The sequence below is a fragment of the Mytilus galloprovincialis genome, chromosome 7 (genome assembly GCF_965363235.1).
Source record: "Mytilus galloprovincialis chromosome 7, xbMytGall1.hap1.1, whole genome shotgun sequence".
NCBI lineage: Eukaryota > Metazoa > Mollusca > Bivalvia > Mytilida > Mytilidae > Mytilus > Mytilus galloprovincialis.
The window spans coordinates 94881264-94903070 of NC_134844.1; the positions used below are offsets into that span (position 1 = coordinate 94881264).

A 21807-nucleotide genomic window follows, 5' to 3' on the forward strand; every position below is an offset into this window, starting at 1 on the left:
ACAATGATGTATCAACTTAGATATATGATATTCATCGGCCAAGGATGAATGTCATATCTCTTGGGTTCATATATCATTGTATAAACTGAAGTCAAAATTTGTTTTATTATATTACTTCTCCAATAAGAAAATAACTGTATTGTATTTTAAGCTTGGCTATCTTAAAACAAAAATTTTACTATTGCAAATTGAGTTTACCTAGCGACGGACATTTGCTTCAGTTCAATTTAAGTGGAAGTCATTTCATGTCTAGCCTATAACTTATCTCGACTTGAGCTGAAAAATTCATACCTTAAATTGCATATAGGCATGGTAAGAGCTTACTGGTTTCAGGAAGTTTAATACTACAAAACTAATACTTCTGATCTGAACAACAGAACAAATTTGCCCTCCTATTATGATTGTTTATACTTTTTGTTATCATACAAAAAAAACTTTAACAGTTTCATACAGCGGTATACTACTGTTGCCTTTATTCTACAGTAATTCCAATACCCCAGGCTTTCTGATTTTTCTGAGCAATCACAAAATGTTTCAAGATAGAAAAAATAATATTAACCCAAGGTTCTCTTCCAACTTATTTTCCCGAGATCACAAATAACGTCAAAATTAATTGTCGCGAACATGTAAAACTTGTATCTTTCCTTATTATGCTACATCAAGTAAATTAGAAAATCGCAAAATTAAATAGGCGCAAAGTGAACAAGAAAGGTTAAAACGCAAAACAAATTCATCGCGAAAATAAGTTTGTTTACAGTATTTGTCTTTGTGCGTATTCGTATTTGTGTTTGGGCGTATTCGTATTTGTAAACCTTTATCTACTATTGTTTACAGTATTTGTGTTTGGGCGTATTTGTATTTGTAAACCTTTGTCTTCTATTGTTTACAGTATTTGTGTTTGGGCGTATTCGTATTTGTAAACCTTTATCTACTATTGATTACAGTATTTGTGTTTGGGCGTATTCGTATTTGTAAACCTTTATCTACTATTGTTTACAGTATTTGTGTTTGGGCGTATTTGTATTTGTAAACCTTTGTCTTCTATTGTTTACAGTATTTGTGTTTGGGCGTATTCGTATTTGTAAACCTTTATCTACTATTGATTACAGTATTTGTGTTTGGGCGTATTCGTATTTGTAAACCTTTATCTACTATTGTTTACAGTATTTGTGTTTGGACGTATTCGTATTTGTAAACCTTTATCTACTATTGATTACAGTATTTGTGTTTGGGCGTATTCGTATTTGTAAACCTTTATCTACTATTGTTTACAGTATTTGTGTTTGGGCGTATTCGTATTTGTAAACCTTTATCTACTATTGTTTACAGTATTTGTGTTTGGGCGTATTTGTATTTGTAAACCTTTGTCTTCTATTGTTTACAGTATTTGTGTTTGGGCGTATTCGTATTTGTAAACCTTTATCTACTATTGTTTACAGTATTTGTGTTTGGGCGTATTTGTATTTGTAAACCTTTATCTACTATTGATTACAGTATTTGTGTTTGGACGTATTCGTATTTGTAAACCTTTATCTACTATTGTTTACAGTATTTGTGTTTGGGCGTATTCGTATTTGTAAACCTTTATCTTCTATTGTTTACAGTATTTGTGTTTGGGCGTATTCGTATTTGTAAACCTTTATCTTCTATTGTTTACAGTATTTGTGTTTGGACGTATTCGTATTTGTAAACCTTTATCTACTATTGTTTACAGTATTTGAGTTTGGGCGTATTCGTATTTGTAAACCTTTATCTACTATTGTTTACAGTATTTGTGTTTGGGCGTATTCGTATTTGTAAACCTTTATCTACTATTGTTTACAGTATTTGTGTTTGGGCGTATTCGTATTTGTAAACCTTTATCTACTATTGTTTACAGTATTTGTGTTTGGGCGTCTTCGTATTTGTAAACCTTTGTCTTCTATTGTTTACAGTATTTGTGTTTGGGCGTATCCGTATTTGTAAACCTTTATCTACTATTGTTTACAGCATTTGTGTTTGGGCGTCTTCGTATTTGTAAACCTTTATCTACTATTGTTTACAGTATATGTGTTTGGGCGTCTTCGTATTTGTAAACCTTTATCTACTATTGTTTACAGCCCAATTCATAACATCATTATCATGTATCCTTTTTTCTGATGTTTATAGATTCTTACTTCCAATAGGTATGTCAATGATGATAGGCTTTGGTAATTTAGTTACACCAAGTGTTTTCTGGTTTAAATCCTTAAGAATTAGCGATATCATTGGAGAATTAATGTATGCAGATGACTTATCCCAAGATCTTGGATTCTTGTCTGAGAAAAGCATCTGTAATAGAAAAAGGAGAATTAATGTATGCAGACGACTTGTCCCAAGATCTTTGTTTCTTGTCTGAGGAAAATATTTGTAGTAGAAAAAAGGAGAATTAATGTATGCAGACGACTTGTCCAATGTTCTTGAATTCTTGTCTAAGGAAAGCATATGTAATAGAAAAAGGAAATTATTAATTGCAGACGACTTGTCCCCAGATCTTGGATTCTTGTCTGAGAAAAACGTATGTAATAGAAAAAGGAAATTATTAATTGCAGACGACTTGTCCCCAGATTTTGGATTCTTGTCTGAGTAAAGCATCTGTAATAGAAAAAAGTGTCATCCCCACCGCATTGACATTTAAAAAAAATAGAAAACCCCAGCCAAATATACAATTGGAATTAACCTTGTAACCACAACCAGTATAAATCAGAAAAATTGCCCAAAAAAAACATCATACATACATATTACTGTCTTGTAAACAGGGTTTCTCCTGGGTCAATTATTTTTTTCGCCACCTCTTTCGCCAAAACAATATATTTTTCGCCACTTTAATATTTTTTTCGCCAAGTAGCACAAATATATTTTTCTTTTAAAATTTGACATCGCCCCCCCCCCCCCCTCCACCCCCCCCCCCCCCAAGAAAAAGTGGTTTTTACAACAAAACGAAACATTTTACCACTTGAAATTTATCCCTCGTGTAAGGTGTAGTCATTACATTGAAGTGTTACTCTCATGCCAACCTAACCTTTTGAATAGATTTCTTCATAACGACAGTTTTCTTTTCTAGACCATCGTAAATAAGTAAAACTATGCTTGAAACATTGAAACACGTGTGTCACTGAAACGACTTTAAAGTACCCACTCAAATCAATTATCTATATCAAAGTTAAATGATAAAGTTTTAAATCAGAGACCTTTCTTGCCTTTGAAGATTTTTCGTCATAACAACAGTTTTCTTTTCTTGACTATCATTAAAAGAAGGATCGAGAGGAAGTGTCAACATTTTGCTTCAACACGTGCGTCGCAAAGTGGCAAAATCCTGTTTGTGACATGTGACGGACGACATTTAACCATATCATTTCATATAATACAATCTACACCTTTATTAATTAGTCCTTTGATGTCGATAGCTATAAATGCAATCAGCTGATAATTGATTTTCTGATAAAATCTTAACGAGTTCAAGGTTAATTCCGAGTATTGTCTGATCGGGTATAGTCCGAGAAACCCGAAAAAGATAAATAAACAAGACGACTGAAAATAAATTGTTATATATATTTCTTTCGCCAAATTCTTTCGCCAATGACAAATTTTAATAGCCACAATTATTATTTTTTCGCAAATTGCGAAAATGGCGACCGCCAGCGGAAACCCTGCTTGTAACACCGTAATAGATATGTGAACCCAGTGTTTACATCTTGTACATATTACTGTCTTGTAACACCGTGTAATAGATATGTGAACCCAGTGTTTACATCTTGTTCAAGGAAACACCATTCATCTTTCCTAAATATTCAAATATGAACACCCAAATAAAAAATAGAAGTGTCCTCCTTGAAGGTAGCATAGTATGTTCATGAACAGCCCTAATAGACTGTCATTAACATGAACAAGATTGTGTTTAGCATTTCATTTCAATGAGATAATTGATTTTGATAAATACTTCAACGGTACCAAATGAAAAAGAGAATCACTGACCTTATGTTGTTAAAAAAACAACACATATCATACTACCAGTAATTCAGTACAATTATCTGCCCTTATGAGTGCACAGTTTTAATTTGTTTTTATTTCAGGTACAGTGAAACGATAGTTTTAACCAAAGAAGTATTTTTTGCAACCTGCCTTGACAAATCTACACAAAAATATACCTGAAATTTAAATCCATTCTTACTAGCTTCTTTAAGTTGTTCTTTTATTTCTGGTGGTAGTTTGAAGGAACTAGTGACGGTTTTGTTACCAATTTTCCTGGAAGTGCTTATATCTGTTGAAGTGTTTGTTGAATTGTTTAATTTGGAAACTCCAACTACTAAATTCATGGTCTTTGTTGAGAATTCCATTGTCTTAGGTTCATCGTCTGACAGAGTTTTAAGTGCTGAATCAGCTATGATATCAACTGTGTGAAGGAGCTTCTTTGTTCTTTCGATCTAATATAGAATTATTTATATATTTATATTACCGATAATATGCGTGTATTGAGTCAGATAAAGAATTAAATAAATTGAAAATAACGTCACCTTGTTGACTATGTCACATACTGGGGTCATTGGATGGCAATGCAAAACGTAAAAAGTAAACATTAAATTTTTCTAGGAATTAATCTTTAACTTAAAGTTTGCCATAAAATATACCAAAAAACAAATAATTTTTTAAATAGATCTTTTAAAAAGATAATGAATGTCATTCAAAGTAGCATATATAAACTCTGACAACAACACGAAAGAAATATAAAGATCAAAAGACAAACAACAGTTCACAAAAAAGAGCACAAAACTAAAGACTGAGCCCAACCGAAAAAAATAGGATGATTAAAGTTGCTTCGCAAGGGTGAGCATTGCAAATTCGTATGAAAAAACATAAGAGTATGCATATTAGGATATAAAGCCTATGAAAACCTGCGGTCATACATTTTGTGACAAAAATTATTCTCTGTCAAAAGCCAGGTATTTTTTCTCAAACTTTTGTCACACGAAATATTCAACCACTATAACTCGTGTATAACGACATTTCCCAATTGTCAAAATATAAATTTAAATTATCTCAAATGCTCTAAATATAAACAATAACTGTCACGAGTCCAGAAATATCGTTACACACTTGTTGCAGTTGTGGAATCTATCAGTGATTTACAGCTTTTGGTCTTCATGATCTAAAACGGCTTATAGTTTTTCTCTCTATACGTGTTATAAGCAACTTAACGAAAACATAACATAATGAACAAAAGAATTGACACACCTAAGTGATGCGTACTATTTGGTGTTGAAAAAATAAGAAGGTAGGAATAATTGATTAAAACGGAGATTTTAGAAGAAAGAAAGGTGAAAAAGTGAAAAATTGGGAAAACTTGCAAAAAAAGCGTTATTGGGGAAAAGAATATATTAACATGAAAAGAGGGACGCGGGATTTTGGAAATGATGAAAAAAGTGAAAAATGGAGGAAAATTATTAAAAAAAAATATTTCAAAACGACCATCACCATGTCTCTTGTTGCTCTTGAATGACTAAATTGTTTTTAAACAGTTGTTTCTCAGAAAATTATGCTAAATAAGTATAAATGTGTCGTCGAGATTTAAATAACAAAAATTAAGACCCACTGGTCAACACATTCAAAACCGACTTCTTACATCATTTTTACATGCCAGTTATAAACATTTATTTGAATAGAAAAATATTTTCTGTTATAAAATAAATTCTAATAATTCCTGTTATATTCTTTGAACTGTGATTGTAGTAAAAACGGATAAGCAGTATGAAAAATAGAAACATAGAAATAGTTGTTTGACCTAATTTTGTATTTCCAATTCGTAAATCTTATTTAACATGTTTAATAAACCGTTTCAAATTCTTTCAAAAATTCTTAATATCTTAACTATTTTGACCTGAGCGTCACTGATGAGTCTTGTGTTACAAAACGCGCGTCTGGCGTATCAAATTATAAGCATGGTACCTTTGATAACTATTAATATGGTTTCAACTTGATAAAAAATGTAGAAAACAATATTCCTTAAAGAAGTTTCCCTATTTCTGTATAATCTCATTAATGTGAGTATTGTAATGTAAAATACATTGTAAGTGATCGTTTTACCTTTTTTTCTCTCGCCTTGATTTCTGCCTCTGTTTCTTGTACTTGTGTTTCTTGTTGTTCTTCTGGACTTTCATATGGAACTTCTTGTTCAGGTTCTGTTTCTTCTACATGTATGACATCTTCAGTTTCAGATTTATCTTCCACTATAACCTTTTCTTTTACAATATGACGTTCAGGTACATGATTTAAATCCAACAGATTGGAACTCGAATCAAAAAGTGACCTGAAAATAGAAAGACGTGTTCTATTTATCAAAAAGGACAGAAAGACCGCAACCGGAATTTTAATGAAAATATTTTCTATTTTCCCCTGTTCACTTTAATGTTATACTCACTTGGTCATATTTTCTACTTTCCCTGGTTCACTTTAATGTTATACTCACTTGACCATATTATCTATTTTCCGCGGTTCACTTTAATGTTTTACACACTTGACCATATTATCTACTTTCCCTGGTTCACTTCAATGTTATACTCACTTGACCATATTTTCTACTTTCCCCGGTTCACTTTAATGTTATACTCATTTGACTATATTTTCTACTTTCACCGGTTCACTTTAATGTTATACTCACTTGACCATATTTTCTACTTTCCCCGGTTCACTTAAATGTTATATTCACTTGACCATATTTTCTACTTTCCCCGGTTCACTTTAATGTTATACTCATTTGACTATATTTTCTACTTTCCCCGGTTCACTTTAATGTTATACCCACTTGACCATAATTTCTACTTTCCCCGGTTCACTTAAATGTTATATTCATTTGACCATATTTTCTACTTTCCCCGGTTCACTTAAATGTAATACTCACTTGACCATATTTTCTACTTTCCCCGGTTCTCTTTAATGTTATACTCACTTGACCATATTCTATATTTTCCCTGGTTCACTTTAATGTTATACTCACTTGACCATATTTTCTACTTTCCCTGGTTCACTTCAATGTTATACTCATTTGACCATATTTTCTACTTTCCCCGGTTTACTTTAATGTTATACTCACTTGACCATATTTTCTACTTTCCCTGGTTCACTTGAATGTTATACTGATTTGACCATATTTTCTACTTTCCTCGGTTCCCTTAAGGTTATACTCACTTGACCATATTTTCTACTTTCCCCGGTTAACCGTAATGTTATACTCACTTGACCATATTTTCTTCTTTCCTCGGTTCACTTTAATGTTATACTCACTTGACCATATTTTTTTCTTTCCCCGGTTCACTTTAATGTTATACTCACTTGATCATATTTTCTACATTCCCCGGTTCAGCTAATGTTTTACACACTTGACCATATTATCAACTTTCAGCGGTTCACTTTAATGTTATACTCACTTGACCATATTTTCTACTTTCCCCGGTTCACCTAAAGTTTTACACACTTGACCATATTATCAACTTTCAGCGGTTCACTTTAATGTTATACTCACTTGACCATATTTTCTACTTTCCCTGGTTCACTTCAATGTTATACTCATTTGACCATATTTTCTACTTTCCCCGGTTTACTTTAATGTTATACTCACTTGACCATATTTTCTACTTTCCCTGGTTCACTTGAATGTTATACTCACTTGACCATATTTTCTACTTTCCTCGGTTCCCTTAAGGTTATACTCACTTGACCATATTTTCTACTTTCCTCGGTTCACTTTAATGTTATACTCACTTGACCATATTTTCTACTTTCCTCGATTCACTTCACTGTTATACTCACTTGACCATGTTTTCTACTTTCCCTGGTTCACTTTAATGTTATACTCATTTGACTATATTTTCTACTTTCCCCGGTTCACTTTAATGTTATACTCACTTGACCATATTTTATACTTTCCCCGGTTCACTTTAATGTTATACTCACTTGACCATGTTTTCTGCTTTCCCTGGATCACTTTAATGTTCTACTCACTTGACCATATTTTCTACTTTCCCTGGTTACCTTTAATGTTATACTCACTTGACCATATTTTCTACTTTCCCCGGTTCACTTTAATGTTATACTCACTTGACTATATTTTATACTTTCCCCGGTTCACTTTAATGTTATACTCACTTGACCATATTTTCTACTTTCCCTGGTTCACTTCAATGTTATACTCATTTGACCATATTTTCTACTTTCCCCGGTTTACTTTAATGTTATACTCACTTGACCATATTTTCTACTTTCCCTGGTTCACTTTAATGTTATACTCACTTGACAATATTTTCTACTTTCCTCGGTTCGCTTTAAGGTTATACTCACTTGACCATATTTTCTACATTCCTCGGTTCCCTTAAGGTTATACTCACTTGACCATATTTTCTACTTTCCCCGGTTAACTTTAATGTTATACTCACTTAAACATATTTTCTACTTTGCCCGGTTCGCCATAATGTTATACTTACTTGGCCATATTTTATACTTTTCCCGGTTCACTTTAATATTAGACTCACTTGACCATATTTTCTACTCTCCCCGGTTCACTTTAATGTTATACTCACTTGACCATATTTTCTACTTTCCCCGGTTCACTTTAATGTTATACTCACTTGACCATATTGTCTACTATCCTCGGTTCACTTTAATATTATATTCACTTGACCATATTTTCTACTTTCCCAGGTTCACTTCAATGTTATAGTCACTTGACCATATTGTCTACTTTCCCCGGCTCACTGTAATATTATACTCACTTGACCATATTTTCTACTTTCCGCGGTTCACTTTAATATTATACTCACTTGACCATATTTTCTACTTTCCCAGGTTCACTTTAATATTATACTCACTTGACCATATTTTATACTTTCCCCGGTTCTGTTTAATATTATACTCAATGACCATATTTTGTACTTTCCCCGGTTCACTTTAATGTTATACTCACTTGACCATATTTTCTACTTTCCCCGGTTCACTTTAAAGTTATACTCACTTGGTCATATTTTCTACTTCCCCCCGGTCACTTTAATGTTATACTTACTTGACCATATTTTCTACTTTCCCCGGTTCACTTTAATGTTATACTCACTGTCCATATTTTCTACTTTCCCGGGTTAACTTTGATGTTATAATTACTTGACCATATTTTCTACTTTCTCAGGTTCACTTTAATATTATACTTACTTGACCATATTTTATACTTTCCCCGGTTCTGTTTAATATTATACTCACTTGACCATATTTTGTACTTTCCCCGGTTCACTTTAATGTTATACTCACTTGACCATATGTTCTACTTTCCCAGGTTCACTTTAATATTATACTCACTTGACCATATTTTCTACTTTCCCCGGTTCACTTTAAAGTTATACTCACTTGGTCATATTTCCTACTTCCCCCGGTCACTTTAATGTTATACTTACTTGACCATATTTTCTACTTTCCCCGGTTCACTTTAATGTTATACTCACTGTCCATATTTTCTACTTTCCCGGGTTAACTTTGATGTTATACTTACTTGACCATATTTTCTACTTTCCCAGGTTCACTTTAATGTTATACTTACTTGACCATACTTTCTACTTTCCCCGGTTCACTTTAATGTTATACTTACTTGACCATATTTTCTACTTTCCTCGGTTCACTTTAATGTTATACTTACTTGGCCATATTTTCTACTTTCCGCGGTTCGCTTTAATGTTATACTTACTTGGCCATATTTTCTACTTTCCCCGGTTCACTTTAATGTTATACTCACTTGGCCATATTTTCTACTTTCCCCGAATCGTTTTAATGTTATACTCACTTGACCATACTTTCTACTTTCCGCGGTTCACTTTAATGTTAAACTCACTTGACCATATTTTCTACTTTCCGCGGTTCACTTTAATGTTATACTTACCTGACCATACTTTCTACTTTCCCCGGTTCACTTTAATGTTATACTTACTTGGCCATATTTTATACTTTTCCCGGTTCACTTTAATGTTATACTTACTTGGCCATATTTTCTACTTTTCCCGGTTCACTTTAATGTTATACTTACTTGGCCATATTTTATACTTTCCCCGGTTCACTTAAATGTTATACTCACTTGACCATATTTTCTATTTTCCCCGGTTCGTTTTAATGTTATACTCACCTGACCATATTTTCTACTTTCCCCGGTTCGCTTTAATGTTATACTTACTTGACCATACTTTCTACTTTCCGCGGTTCACTTTAATGTTATACTCACTTGACCATATTTTCTACTTTCCCCGGTTCGTTTTAATGTTATACTCACTTGACCATACTTTCTACTTTCCGCGGTTAACTTTAATGTTATACTCACTTGACCATATTTTCTACTTTCCCCGGTTCGCTTTAATGTTATACTTACTTGACCATACTTTCTACTTTCCGCGGTTCACTTTAATGTTATACTCACTTGACCATATTTTCTACTTTCCGCGGTTCATTTTAATGTTATACTCACTTGACCATATTTTCTACTTTCCCTGGTTACCTTTAATGTTATACTCACTTGACCATATTTTCTACTTTCCCCGGTTCACTTTAATGTTATACTCACTTGACTATATTTTATACTTTCCCCGGTTCACTTTAATGTTATACTCACTTGACCATATTTTCTACTTTCCCTGGTTCACTTCAATGTTATACTCATTTGACCATATTTTCTACTTTCCCCGGTTTACTTTAATGTTATACTCACTTGACCATATTTTCTACTTTCCCTAGTTCACTTTAATGTTATACTCACTTGACAATATTTTCTACTTTCCTCGGTTCGCTTTAAGGTTATACTCACTTGACCATATTTTCTACATTCCTCGGTTCCCTTAAGGTTATACTCACTTGACCATATTTTCTACTTTCCCCGGTTAACTTTAATGTTATACTCACTTAAACATATTTTCTACTTTGCCCGGTTCGCCATAATGTTATACTTACTTGGCCATATTTTATACTTTTCCCGGTTCACTTTAATATTAGACTCACTTGACCATATTTTCTACTCTCCCCGGTTCACTTTAATGTTATACTCACTTGACCATATTTTCTACTTTACCCGGTTCACTTTAATGTTATACTCACTTGACCATATTGTCTACTATCCTCGGTTCACTTTAATATTATATTCACTTGACCATATTTTCTACTTTCCCAGGTTCACTTCAATGTTATAGTCACTTGACCATATTGTCTACTTTCCCCGGCTCACTGTAATATTATACTCACTTGACCATATTTTCTACTTTCCGCGGTTCACTTTAATATTATACTCACTTGACCATATTTTCTACTTTCCCAGGTTCACTTTAATATTATACTCACTTGACCATATTTTATACTTTCCCCGGTTCTGTTTAATATTATACTCAATGACCATATTTTGTACTTTCCCCGGTTCACTTTAATGTTATACTCACTTGACCATATTTTCTACTTTCCCCGGTTCACTTTAAAGTTATACTCACTTGGTCATATTTTCTACTTCCCCCGGTCACTTTAATGTTATACTCACTTGACCATATTTTCTACTTTCCCCGGTTCGCTTTAATGTTATACTTACTTGACCATACTTTCTACTTTCCCCGGTTTATTTTAATGTTATACTTACTTGACCATATTTTCTACTTTCCCCGGTTCACTTTTATTGACATCTGTATGTGATATCTTGTCAGATATCTTGTCCATAACATTAAGTAACGCATCCTGTAAGAAAACTAAAATAATCAAAAACTTTGCATCATGAAAATGTAATGATGCTCAATTTTCATGTTTAATAATTTGCATATGACTTAATTATCATTGTTTTATAGTTAGAGTTGAATATTTTTAAATGTTTCAATTCCTGGGTAACTTATTCTTTTTATTACATTGACCATGGAATTCTTATTTCAAATGGGTAAAAAGAAAGAGGAGGAACTAAACAAATTGAAAATCCCTAACTGTTCAACCAAATTTTGCAATTTCACAGCTTTCATAGTATTTTAGTTTTCTATGTTGTGTCTTCTGTACTATTGTTTGTCGGTTTTGTTTCACCGAAAGTTTCATTTCTGCAAATGTGTTGGTTAGTTTAAGTAAACAATGACATCATAAGCACTATTTTGTGTCAGAGTAGGGCTCCTTTTACATTCGTTCTAAATTTGAGGGAGTAATTGGTGGTCTGACACCTATATTTATTTCTACTCATTCTAAAGCAACGTCATCGACAACATCCAGACAATATCCAGTATTGAATGACGTCAGAGGAGTAAAATTGTCAGATTTATTTTATATGTGAAATTTTCTTTTTTTTTTTTATTTCACCGGGATATCATGAAAATTCTTTCGAAAGTAATTACAATTTTAATCTCTCTCGTTTTTAAAAGACGGATATTTTAACTAATTTTTAGTAAATTTGTATCATCTACAAGAGAGAAATCCAGTCAAACAATTCCTACTAATTATTGATTTACTACCTGAATGTTATCCGATAGTCAAACAATTTATACTAATTATTGATTTACTACCTGAATGTTATCTGATAGTCAAACAATTCCTACTAATTATTGGTTTACTACCTGAATGTTATCTGATAGTCAAACAATTCCTACTAATTATTGATTTACTACCTGAATGTTATCCGATAGTCAAACAATTCATACTAATTATTGATTTACTACCTGACTGTTATCCGATAGTCAAACAATTCATACTTATTATTGATTTACTACCTGACTGTTATTTGATAGTCAAACAATTCCTACTAATTATTGATTTACTACCTGAATGTTATCTGATAGTCAAACAATTCCTACTAATTATTGATTTACTAACTGAATGTTATCTGATAGTCAAACAATTCCTACTAATTATTGATTTACTAACTGAATGTTATCTGATAGTCAAACAATTCCTACTAATTATTGATTTACTACCTGAATGTTATCTGATAGTCAAACAATTCCTACTAATTATTGATTTACTACCTGACTGTTATCTGATAGTCAAACACACACACAATTCCTACTAATTATTGATTTACTAACTGAATGTTATCTGATAGTCAAACAATTCCTACTAATTATTGATATACTAACTGAATGTTATCTGATAGTCAAACAATTCCTACTAATTATTGATTTACTAACTGAATGTTATCTGATAGTCAAACAATTCCTACTAATTATTGATTTACTACCTGAATGCTATCTGATGGTCAAACAATTCATACTAATTATTGATTTACTACCTGAATGTTATCTGATAGTCAAACAATTCCTTCTTATTATTGATTTACTACCTGAATGTTATCCGATAGTCAAACAATTCATACTAATTATTGATTTACTTCCTGAATGTTATCTGATAGTCAAACATTTCGTACTAATTATTGATTTACTACCTGAATGTTATCCTATAGTCAAACAATTCATATCAATTATTGATTTACTACCTGAATGTTATCCTATAGTCAAACAATTTATATCAATTATTGATTTACTACCTGAATGTTATCCGATAGTCAAACAATTTATACTAATTATTGATTTACTACCTGAATGTTGCCGATAGTCAAACAATTGATACTAATTATTGATTTACTACCTGAATGTTATCCTATAGTCAAACAACTCATATAAATTATTGATTTACTACCTGAATGTTATCTGATAGTCCAACAATTCATACTAATTATTGATTTACTACCTGAATGTTATCTGATAGTTAAACAGTTCATATCAATTATTGATTTACTACCTGAATGTTATCCTATAGTCAAAGAATTCATATCAATTATTGATTTACTACCTGAATGTTATCCTATAGTCAAACAATTCATACTAATTATTGATTTACTACCTGAATGTTATCCGATAGTCAAACAATTCATATCAATTATTGATTTACTACTTGAATGTTATCCTATAGTCAAACAATTCATACTAATTATTGATTTACTACCTGAATGTTATCCGATAATCAAACAATTCATATCAATAATTGATTTACTACCTGAATGTTATCCGATAGTCAAACAATTCGTACTTATTATTGATTTACCTCATGAATGTTATCTGATAGTCAAACAGTTCATATCAATTATTGATTTACTACCTGAATGTTATCCTATAGTCAAAGAATTCATATCAATTATTGATTTACTACCTGAATGTTATCCTATAGTCAAACAATTCATATAAATTATTGATTTATTACCTGAATGTTATCCGATAGTCAAATAATTCATATCAATTATTGATTAACTACCTGAATGTTATCCTATAGTCAAACAATTCATACTAATTATTGATTTACTACCTGAATGTTGCCGATAGTCAAACAATTCCTACTAATTATTGATTTACTACCTGAATGTTGCCGATAGTCAAACAATTCATACTAATTATTGATTTACTACTGAATGTTATCTGATAGTCAAACAATTCCTACTAATTATTGATTTACTACCTGAATGGTATCCTTTAGTCAAAGAATTCATATCAATTATTGATTTACTACCTGAATGTTATCCTATAGTCAAACAATTCATACTATATATTGATTTACTACCTGAATGTTATCCTATTGTCAAACAATTCATATCAATTATTGATTTACTACCTGAATGTTATCCTATAGCCAAAAATTCATGCTGATTATTGATTTACTACCTGAATAATATCCTATAGTCAAACAATTCCTACTAATTATTGATTTACTATCTGAATGTTATCTGATAGTCAAACAATTTCTACTAATTATTGATTTACATCCTGAATGTTATCTGATAGTCAAACAATTCATACTAATTATTGATTTACTACCTGAATGTTGCCGATAGTCAAACAATTCCTACTAATTATTGATTTACTACCTGAATGTTGCCGATAGTCAAACAATTCATACTAATTATTGATTTACTACCTGAATGTTATCCGATAGTCAAACAATTCATATCAATTATTGATTTACTACTTGAATGTTATCCTATAGTCAAACAATTCATACTAATTATTGATTTACTACCTGAATGTTATCCTATTGTCAAACAATTCATATCAATTATTGATTTACTACCTGAATGTTATCTGATAGTCAAATAATTTATTCTTATTATTTATTTACTACCTGAATGTTATCTGATAGTCAAACAATTCCTACTAATTATTGATTTACTACCTGAATGTTATCTGATAGTCAAACAATTCCTACTAATTATTGATTTACTAACTGAATGTTATCTGATAGTCAAACAATTTCTACTAATTATTGATTTACTACCTGAATGTTATCTGATAGTCAAACAATTCATACTAATTATTGATTTACTACCTGAATGTTGCCGATAGTCAAACAATTCCTACTAATTATTGATTTACTACCTGAATGTTGCCGATAGTCAAACAATTCATACTAATTATTGATTTACTACCTGAATGTTATCCGATAGTCAAACAATTCATATCAATTATTGATTTACTACCTGAATGTTATCCTTTTGTCAAACAATTCATATCAATTATTGATTTACTACCTGAATGTTATCTGATAGTCAAATAATTTATTCTTATTATTGATTTACTACCTGAATGTTATCTGATAGTCAAACAATTCCTACTAATTATTGATTTACTACCTGAATGTTATCTGATAGTCAAACAATTCCTACTAATTATTGATTTACTTCCTGAATGTTATCCGATAGTCAAACAATTCATACTAATTATTGATTTACTACCTGAATGTTGCCGATAGTCAAACAATTCCTACTAATTATTGATTTACTACCTGCACGTTATCAGATAAGGCATCTGCTTCCTTAGAAATTTGGTTCGAAGCTTCTAAGACATTTTCCATTTCAGCTTCGTTTTCTGTAGGTAACACAGCTAAAACTGTAACCATTTCCTCAATTATCTGTAAGAAAATTACAGAGAAATAAACATCGTTACGGTAAAATAAAAAATGAAATTATATTATCTGTTAATCAATCAGTTGTAACTGTTTTGTAAAAGATATAAGACTCTTTCATGTAAATAAAAAAAGAAAGAAGATACAACTTCAATAGTTGTATCAAGTTTTGTGGACTGTTTTTATGTTGTTTTTTTTTTTAAATTTGTCATGGCGTTGTCTTATTATATATAATGAGCAACAGATTTAAACAAAAAAAGAAACATAGGAAGCGGGTGTTACGGATGGACATATTCAGTAGTGACACCTATCATATTGTTCACGGTAAAAAAATACGGTTGTAATTTACATTTTGGTCAATTCAGAAACATTAAAGGGATTGGATTGTGGCCATGATAATATGAACATATCTGTGGTCAGTTTAACATAATAACTCGGGGCCTTTTATAGCTGACTATGCGGTATGGGTTTTTTCTCATTGTTGAAGGCCGTACGGCAATCATACTTAATCTTCTTATTTTTATGTCAAATAAATATTGTGTTGTTCCCTTTTGTTCTCTGAATGTTTGAACGGTTTCTGCATTTTGAGACGAGCGGGCAATTTATGACAATAATGACATTATTTGTTCGCCTTTCTTGTTGGATATCTTTTTATGTATGTTTCCGAAATTATTTACTTCTGTATACATATGTAACGTGACCAAAGTCTGGCAAAGCATTCCGATAAAATGGTTGGACCTGAAATAAGGGGAATGTGTAACTTTTATAAATGTTTTGAAATCATGCGCATTGATGCGTTACAACCAGATCTTTATTAAAATTGTGATTTAGTTATTTTTTTAATTATGAGTTTGATTGTCTCTTTGGTATATTTCGCCTCTCTTAACATCCACAAAACACATATACTTTGAATAGTGAGAATGGTTTCAACAGCATCAGTGAGAATTAGACAAAGGGGGAATCAGAAACAACTTTAAAAAATTATACAACACAATGACAAAAAATTAAGAAACGAAAAAACAAATAGGTCGACAAACACTACACAGAAGTTGAATATATAGCACGAATTCAGCAAAAAACCGCGAGTGACAAGTTTTAAATACGAAACATTGAAGGCACGAGGCATTTTTAAAAAAATACGCTAGAATAAAAAAAAGACTTCAAAATCATTCATGATCGTTCTTCTAATAAATGTAAAAATATACTGAAGTAATTGGGACTTTGATCTTAGGTTATTAACCTCAAAGTTAACAAGAATCTTCCTTTTATTAAATGTTATCATATTTCAAATTAGTTAAAAATCCCATATAAAGAATTTGATTTAGCAGCCTGAAACTGTTAAGCTGCACAAATTTCAGTCCAATTATAGTTACTCCGATGGGGACCTTAAAATCAATAGGGATCTTCCTCTTATTTTATGTGAATGTTTATCCAAATAAGATCGCAATCCGATAAAGATTATTTTTGTTAACATTCGAAAACAAAATGTCTAACAGAGGGACGGAAGGACGGGCCAAAAACAATATACATCTGCTTCTTCAAAGCGTTGCGTATAAATAAATAGACACATCTTACGTGCTCTTTTTCTTCTATCTCTATATGCATATGATGAATAGAATCAATCGTTGCTCCTACAATATCTCCAAATCCCTCCGTATCATTAACAAACTCTTCAGCATTGAAACTAGCTAAAATGAGAGAAAGCATGTTGATTTATATTAAAACTTGACATTTTACGTCAAATGTATCAATTTAAGCAAATTGATGACATCATAGGTTCTTTACTCTTGACATTGTTTATTCTTATGCGTTGAGGTAACCTCATCCTATAGAATAAACATAATTAACAGAGGATTATCATAACTTCTTATTTGCTACATTTTGATTTTCAATTTGTTTTGCTTTCTTCTTGTGATGGATATTTGGATACTAAAATTATTTGTGTTTTTTTTTTGGCTATCTTTCATTAGGGTTAACTCTGAGAGCTATTTGAATTTGGAAAGAATTACAATAATATCTGGCTTACTTTCACTGGACGAGATAGACTGTCCTTGCTTTGGGTCATGGGCAGATTAAAGTCAGTGTATTTGAAAAAGATTAAATTCATTCTTGAATTCGCAAGTTGAATTTTCAGCAGGTTGCCGGCATTTTTAAAAAAACAATTGTGCACCTTTCCCTGCTGACCTTTTCATATTTTTATGTGAGTCGGAGTTCCTTCAGGCACTTGTAAACAAACTAGAAGATCAAAGAAGCTAGATCAATTAATTTCACAAACATGTATATTGATGATGTTCTCTCCATTAAAAATTCAAATTATTCTGAATGGGTACTCGTTTCTATATCCTCCTAAACTAGAGATCCCAGAAACCACAGACACAGCTTTCTCCGCATCATTTTTAGACATATACCTCGAGTTTGACTCAAGCGGTCATTTCAGTACCAGAATCTATGACGATTTCAATTTTGAAATTACAAATTTCCCTCACCTTAGCAGCATTATACCAACTTTGCTCGCGTATGGAGTATAACTTTCTCAAGACGTACGATATTCAAGAGTCTAGGATGAAATTGAGTTATAGATTCTATGTGCTGACGTGGTGTATCTTGGTTTTTTACTTTACAGTTTTCTCTTTATTTGTCTTTCTTCCATTATTTTCTATTTGGTCGTTTGACTCTTGACGTGGGTCGCTATTTGTGTATCCAGCTTAGTTGATTTTGGCTTTGGGCGTTCTTGATGCAGATGGGTCCAGATGTGTGACTCGTCCGCGTGAAATGTTAAAGTTTTTGTTTTCATTTTGTATACCCTTGTATTTCTATTAACTTAATTTTTACCTTATCATGAAAGTGTATACATATGTATCTCACTGTGTTGTACTATACTGTACTATCAACCACAAATACATTTTTGTAGCCTCTTTCATGTCTTTATCGGATTTATTTGTATGTTTTATTTGTACTTTTTTAAAGTCAGTTGTGTTGTATATCTATGATGTATGTTTACATAATTTTGGCTGATGGATCCCAATGATTGTCACGCTAACCAATTATATATGTTTCGGTTGCTCACACAATTTTGTCAATAAAAAAACAACTGTAAGACAAGTTGGAGGTTTAGCTAGCTATTAAACCAGGTTTGACCCACTATTTTTTTAGTGCCTGTACCGAATCAGGAATATGCGGCTTGTTTTCCATTCGTTCCGTTAATTAATATAGTCGAGCTTTTGGTTTTATCAGGTTTTATTGAATTTCACCCTTTCTAAATTCAAGTTTGAGTTCGTAATTTTGTTAAAACATTATTTTGTGAGCAATTTCATCCTTAAAGTAAGAGCATTACAAGGAAAGCTTCCGTGATAAAACTGTCTATGGAAGGCTATTCCGGTCAAAAATTGCCACAATATAAAAATAAGGAAATGAGGTATGATAATACATATTTTTATGATTTTTATAAACTTTGTCCTCAAACAAGAAGGAGTAATTTCAATGCCTTCATCGTCTGGAAACACAGTAAGAATATGTATTTCTTTATTTTTGGTTGCTTTTGGACTTCTCAGTTCCTTGATTTAGGGTATGTCAGTACACAATGTTCATTCAAACCTACCAAAAATGCACATTTTCTAAAACATAATATCTAGGTGTAATTTTTCGAACCTTGAGACTTTTGATATTGCTGAATGCCATCGAAAAAATAGGTTACACCTGTTGCAGAAATAAATTCTGTGAAATGATAATGAAATAGCCCAGCCCGTTTAAAACTATAGAACACCTTGGATGCCAAAAACACGAAAATGTCACTTCCGTAAATTTAAAGATGTTTATGTCTTATTACCGATGAGCTAACTATCCTCAAGTAAAAAAAAAATACCAAACTCCAGGGAATATTCCAAACGGAAAGTCCGTTATAAAATGGCAAAATCAAAAGCTCAAACACATTAAACGAATGGGAAACAACTGTCGTTAGGTATGACACATGACGCCATTTTGACGTCGGATCTAAATGGCCGCTATTTTTTCTTTAATTTTCAAAACATACTTTAACAGGTCATATGTTCGAAATGAATGATGAAAACAATATAAATCTGATAAGAAAATTTGCATTATTATCGTGAAAAATTCTTCTCAATAAATGATTAACTGACTTTCATCAAACTTTACAAATTCGCGATAACAACTTTCGTTTTCCTTTCCATGACGTCTGCTTCAAATTTTAATTCGCAGTACCGACGACTTCCAATTTCGCAACCCCGGCGGTGAATGAGCCACTCGCCATATTAGCACTTCTGTTTCTTATGACGCTTTTACAATAACGTTTAACGTTACGCTAACGAAATGGACAATACTCAACCTTGTGAGCTGATAAAATTGAGTGGATGGACAGAATGTGATGTTACAGATTTCATCAATAAAAAGAAAGTATTAGGTAAGGATGCTTTACACTTTTTTTTATAGTGGGCTAGTTCAAAGAGTAGTGTGGATGATCTTCTGTCATTAATAAATGAGATCAGCCCTTCATACTTTCTCCCTATTGAGATTTAATGTCCTCCTTCTGGTCTGGTATTAAAAGGGTGGGGTGATAAACAAATGTGTCTGTTACAGGAGGGATGCTGCGCAATTTTTTTTTCAGGTCTGGACTTTGTTTTTATTTTTTGGCCCTGGTACTGAAAAAAAGGGGGAGGATTCAAATAATCTTTATTACAAGTACTAAGTTGAAGCTTATACTACAGCTATAGCTGACATTTAATGATTTCCTGTTTATACCATTCTAGAAGAAGTTCTTCATCTCTAATATCCAGCTATACAGGTACCCAAAAAATGGTGTAATGTAACAAGAATTGTGATGATTAATATAAGCAAAAAAAAAAAGTTTTTAATGCATCAGTTGAGCAATAAATGCCTCATGAAAAACCAAACATGATCGACTTTGTTGGACCTGTCTGTGACTGTTTAGGAATAACGGTCTACTTTCATGAATCCAGGATTGAACGTTTCATCAAAGGACATTTTGACAGTTGATGCTTTTCATGAATAGAAATAAATTACATCTATCAAAGCTTGATGAAAAACAATAAAAAGGAAGAGTTAGAAATCTTTAAATCAACATTTTTTTTTAATTCATCAATAGTGTAAATTAAATAAAACTTGTCTCACCACAAACTGAAGAGAAAAAAAAACCAAGCAATTACCCAATATGTGTTTTAAACCAAAAACATGCCTTAAATGAAAATCAGAATATCTATACAGAGAATGAGGAAAATCTGGTGTAGGAAAATGCAAGACTTCAAGAAACTGAAACTAAAATTGCAAAACAAAATATAAGATTAAAAATGTACAACTAAGAAGAAGAAGGAATATAATTTTAAAACGGGAAAATGAGACAATTAAGCAAAGTGTTATAAGATTGAAAAAAGTAAACTATACAAAATATTTAAACGTTAGGAAAGAAGTCTAGCATTAAAGGAAAAAAACAACAATGAAAAAAGTAAGAAATTTAATAATGAAAATAGGGATATAAAAAACAAATTGAGAAAACTGATAGAAAAAAAACCGCTTACAGCTTAAAGAAAAATTTTATATCAAAAGTGTTGATTTACAGAACAAAGAATATGAGAATATAAATCTTAAGAAAGAAATAAATGAAAAGAATGCAGAAATTAATTTTCTGTCAAATGAAGATAATGATGTATCAATTGATAATGGTAGAAGATATTCTGAAACTTTAAGAACGTGTTATGGAACTTCAGGGAAATGATATTCCAACAAATATAACATCAAATGTAATTAAAGTTGTGAGCGATCATATGTTTAACGCCTCTGTTGAACTTCCATGTAGAAGTACAATATCTAACATAAGAGCTGAAGTTAATCATGTTAATGTTGTGG

The 21807-nt window shown here is 31.6% G+C and overlaps 1 protein-coding gene across 1 annotated transcript in view; it reads right to left on the reverse strand.

Annotated features, from left to right (window-relative positions):
- Positions 1 to 2142: 2142 nt before the first annotated feature.
- LOC143084330 (uncharacterized) overlaps positions 2143 to 21807 on the reverse strand; it is a 167661-nt gene continuing 147996 nt past the window's right edge. Inside the window, exons 15-20 of the mRNA XM_076260741.1 lie at positions 17506 to 17618; positions 15811 to 15936; positions 11654 to 11748; positions 6100 to 6322; positions 4167 to 4442; positions 2143 to 2310 (exon numbers count right to left, since the gene is read on the reverse strand). Coding sequence (XP_076116856.1) covers positions 2143 to 2310; positions 4167 to 4442; positions 6100 to 6322; positions 11654 to 11748; positions 15811 to 15936; positions 17506 to 17618 — 1001 coding nt within the window. The remainder of the gene's footprint in view (positions 2311 to 4166; positions 4443 to 6099; positions 6323 to 11653; positions 11749 to 15810; positions 15937 to 17505; positions 17619 to 21807) is intronic.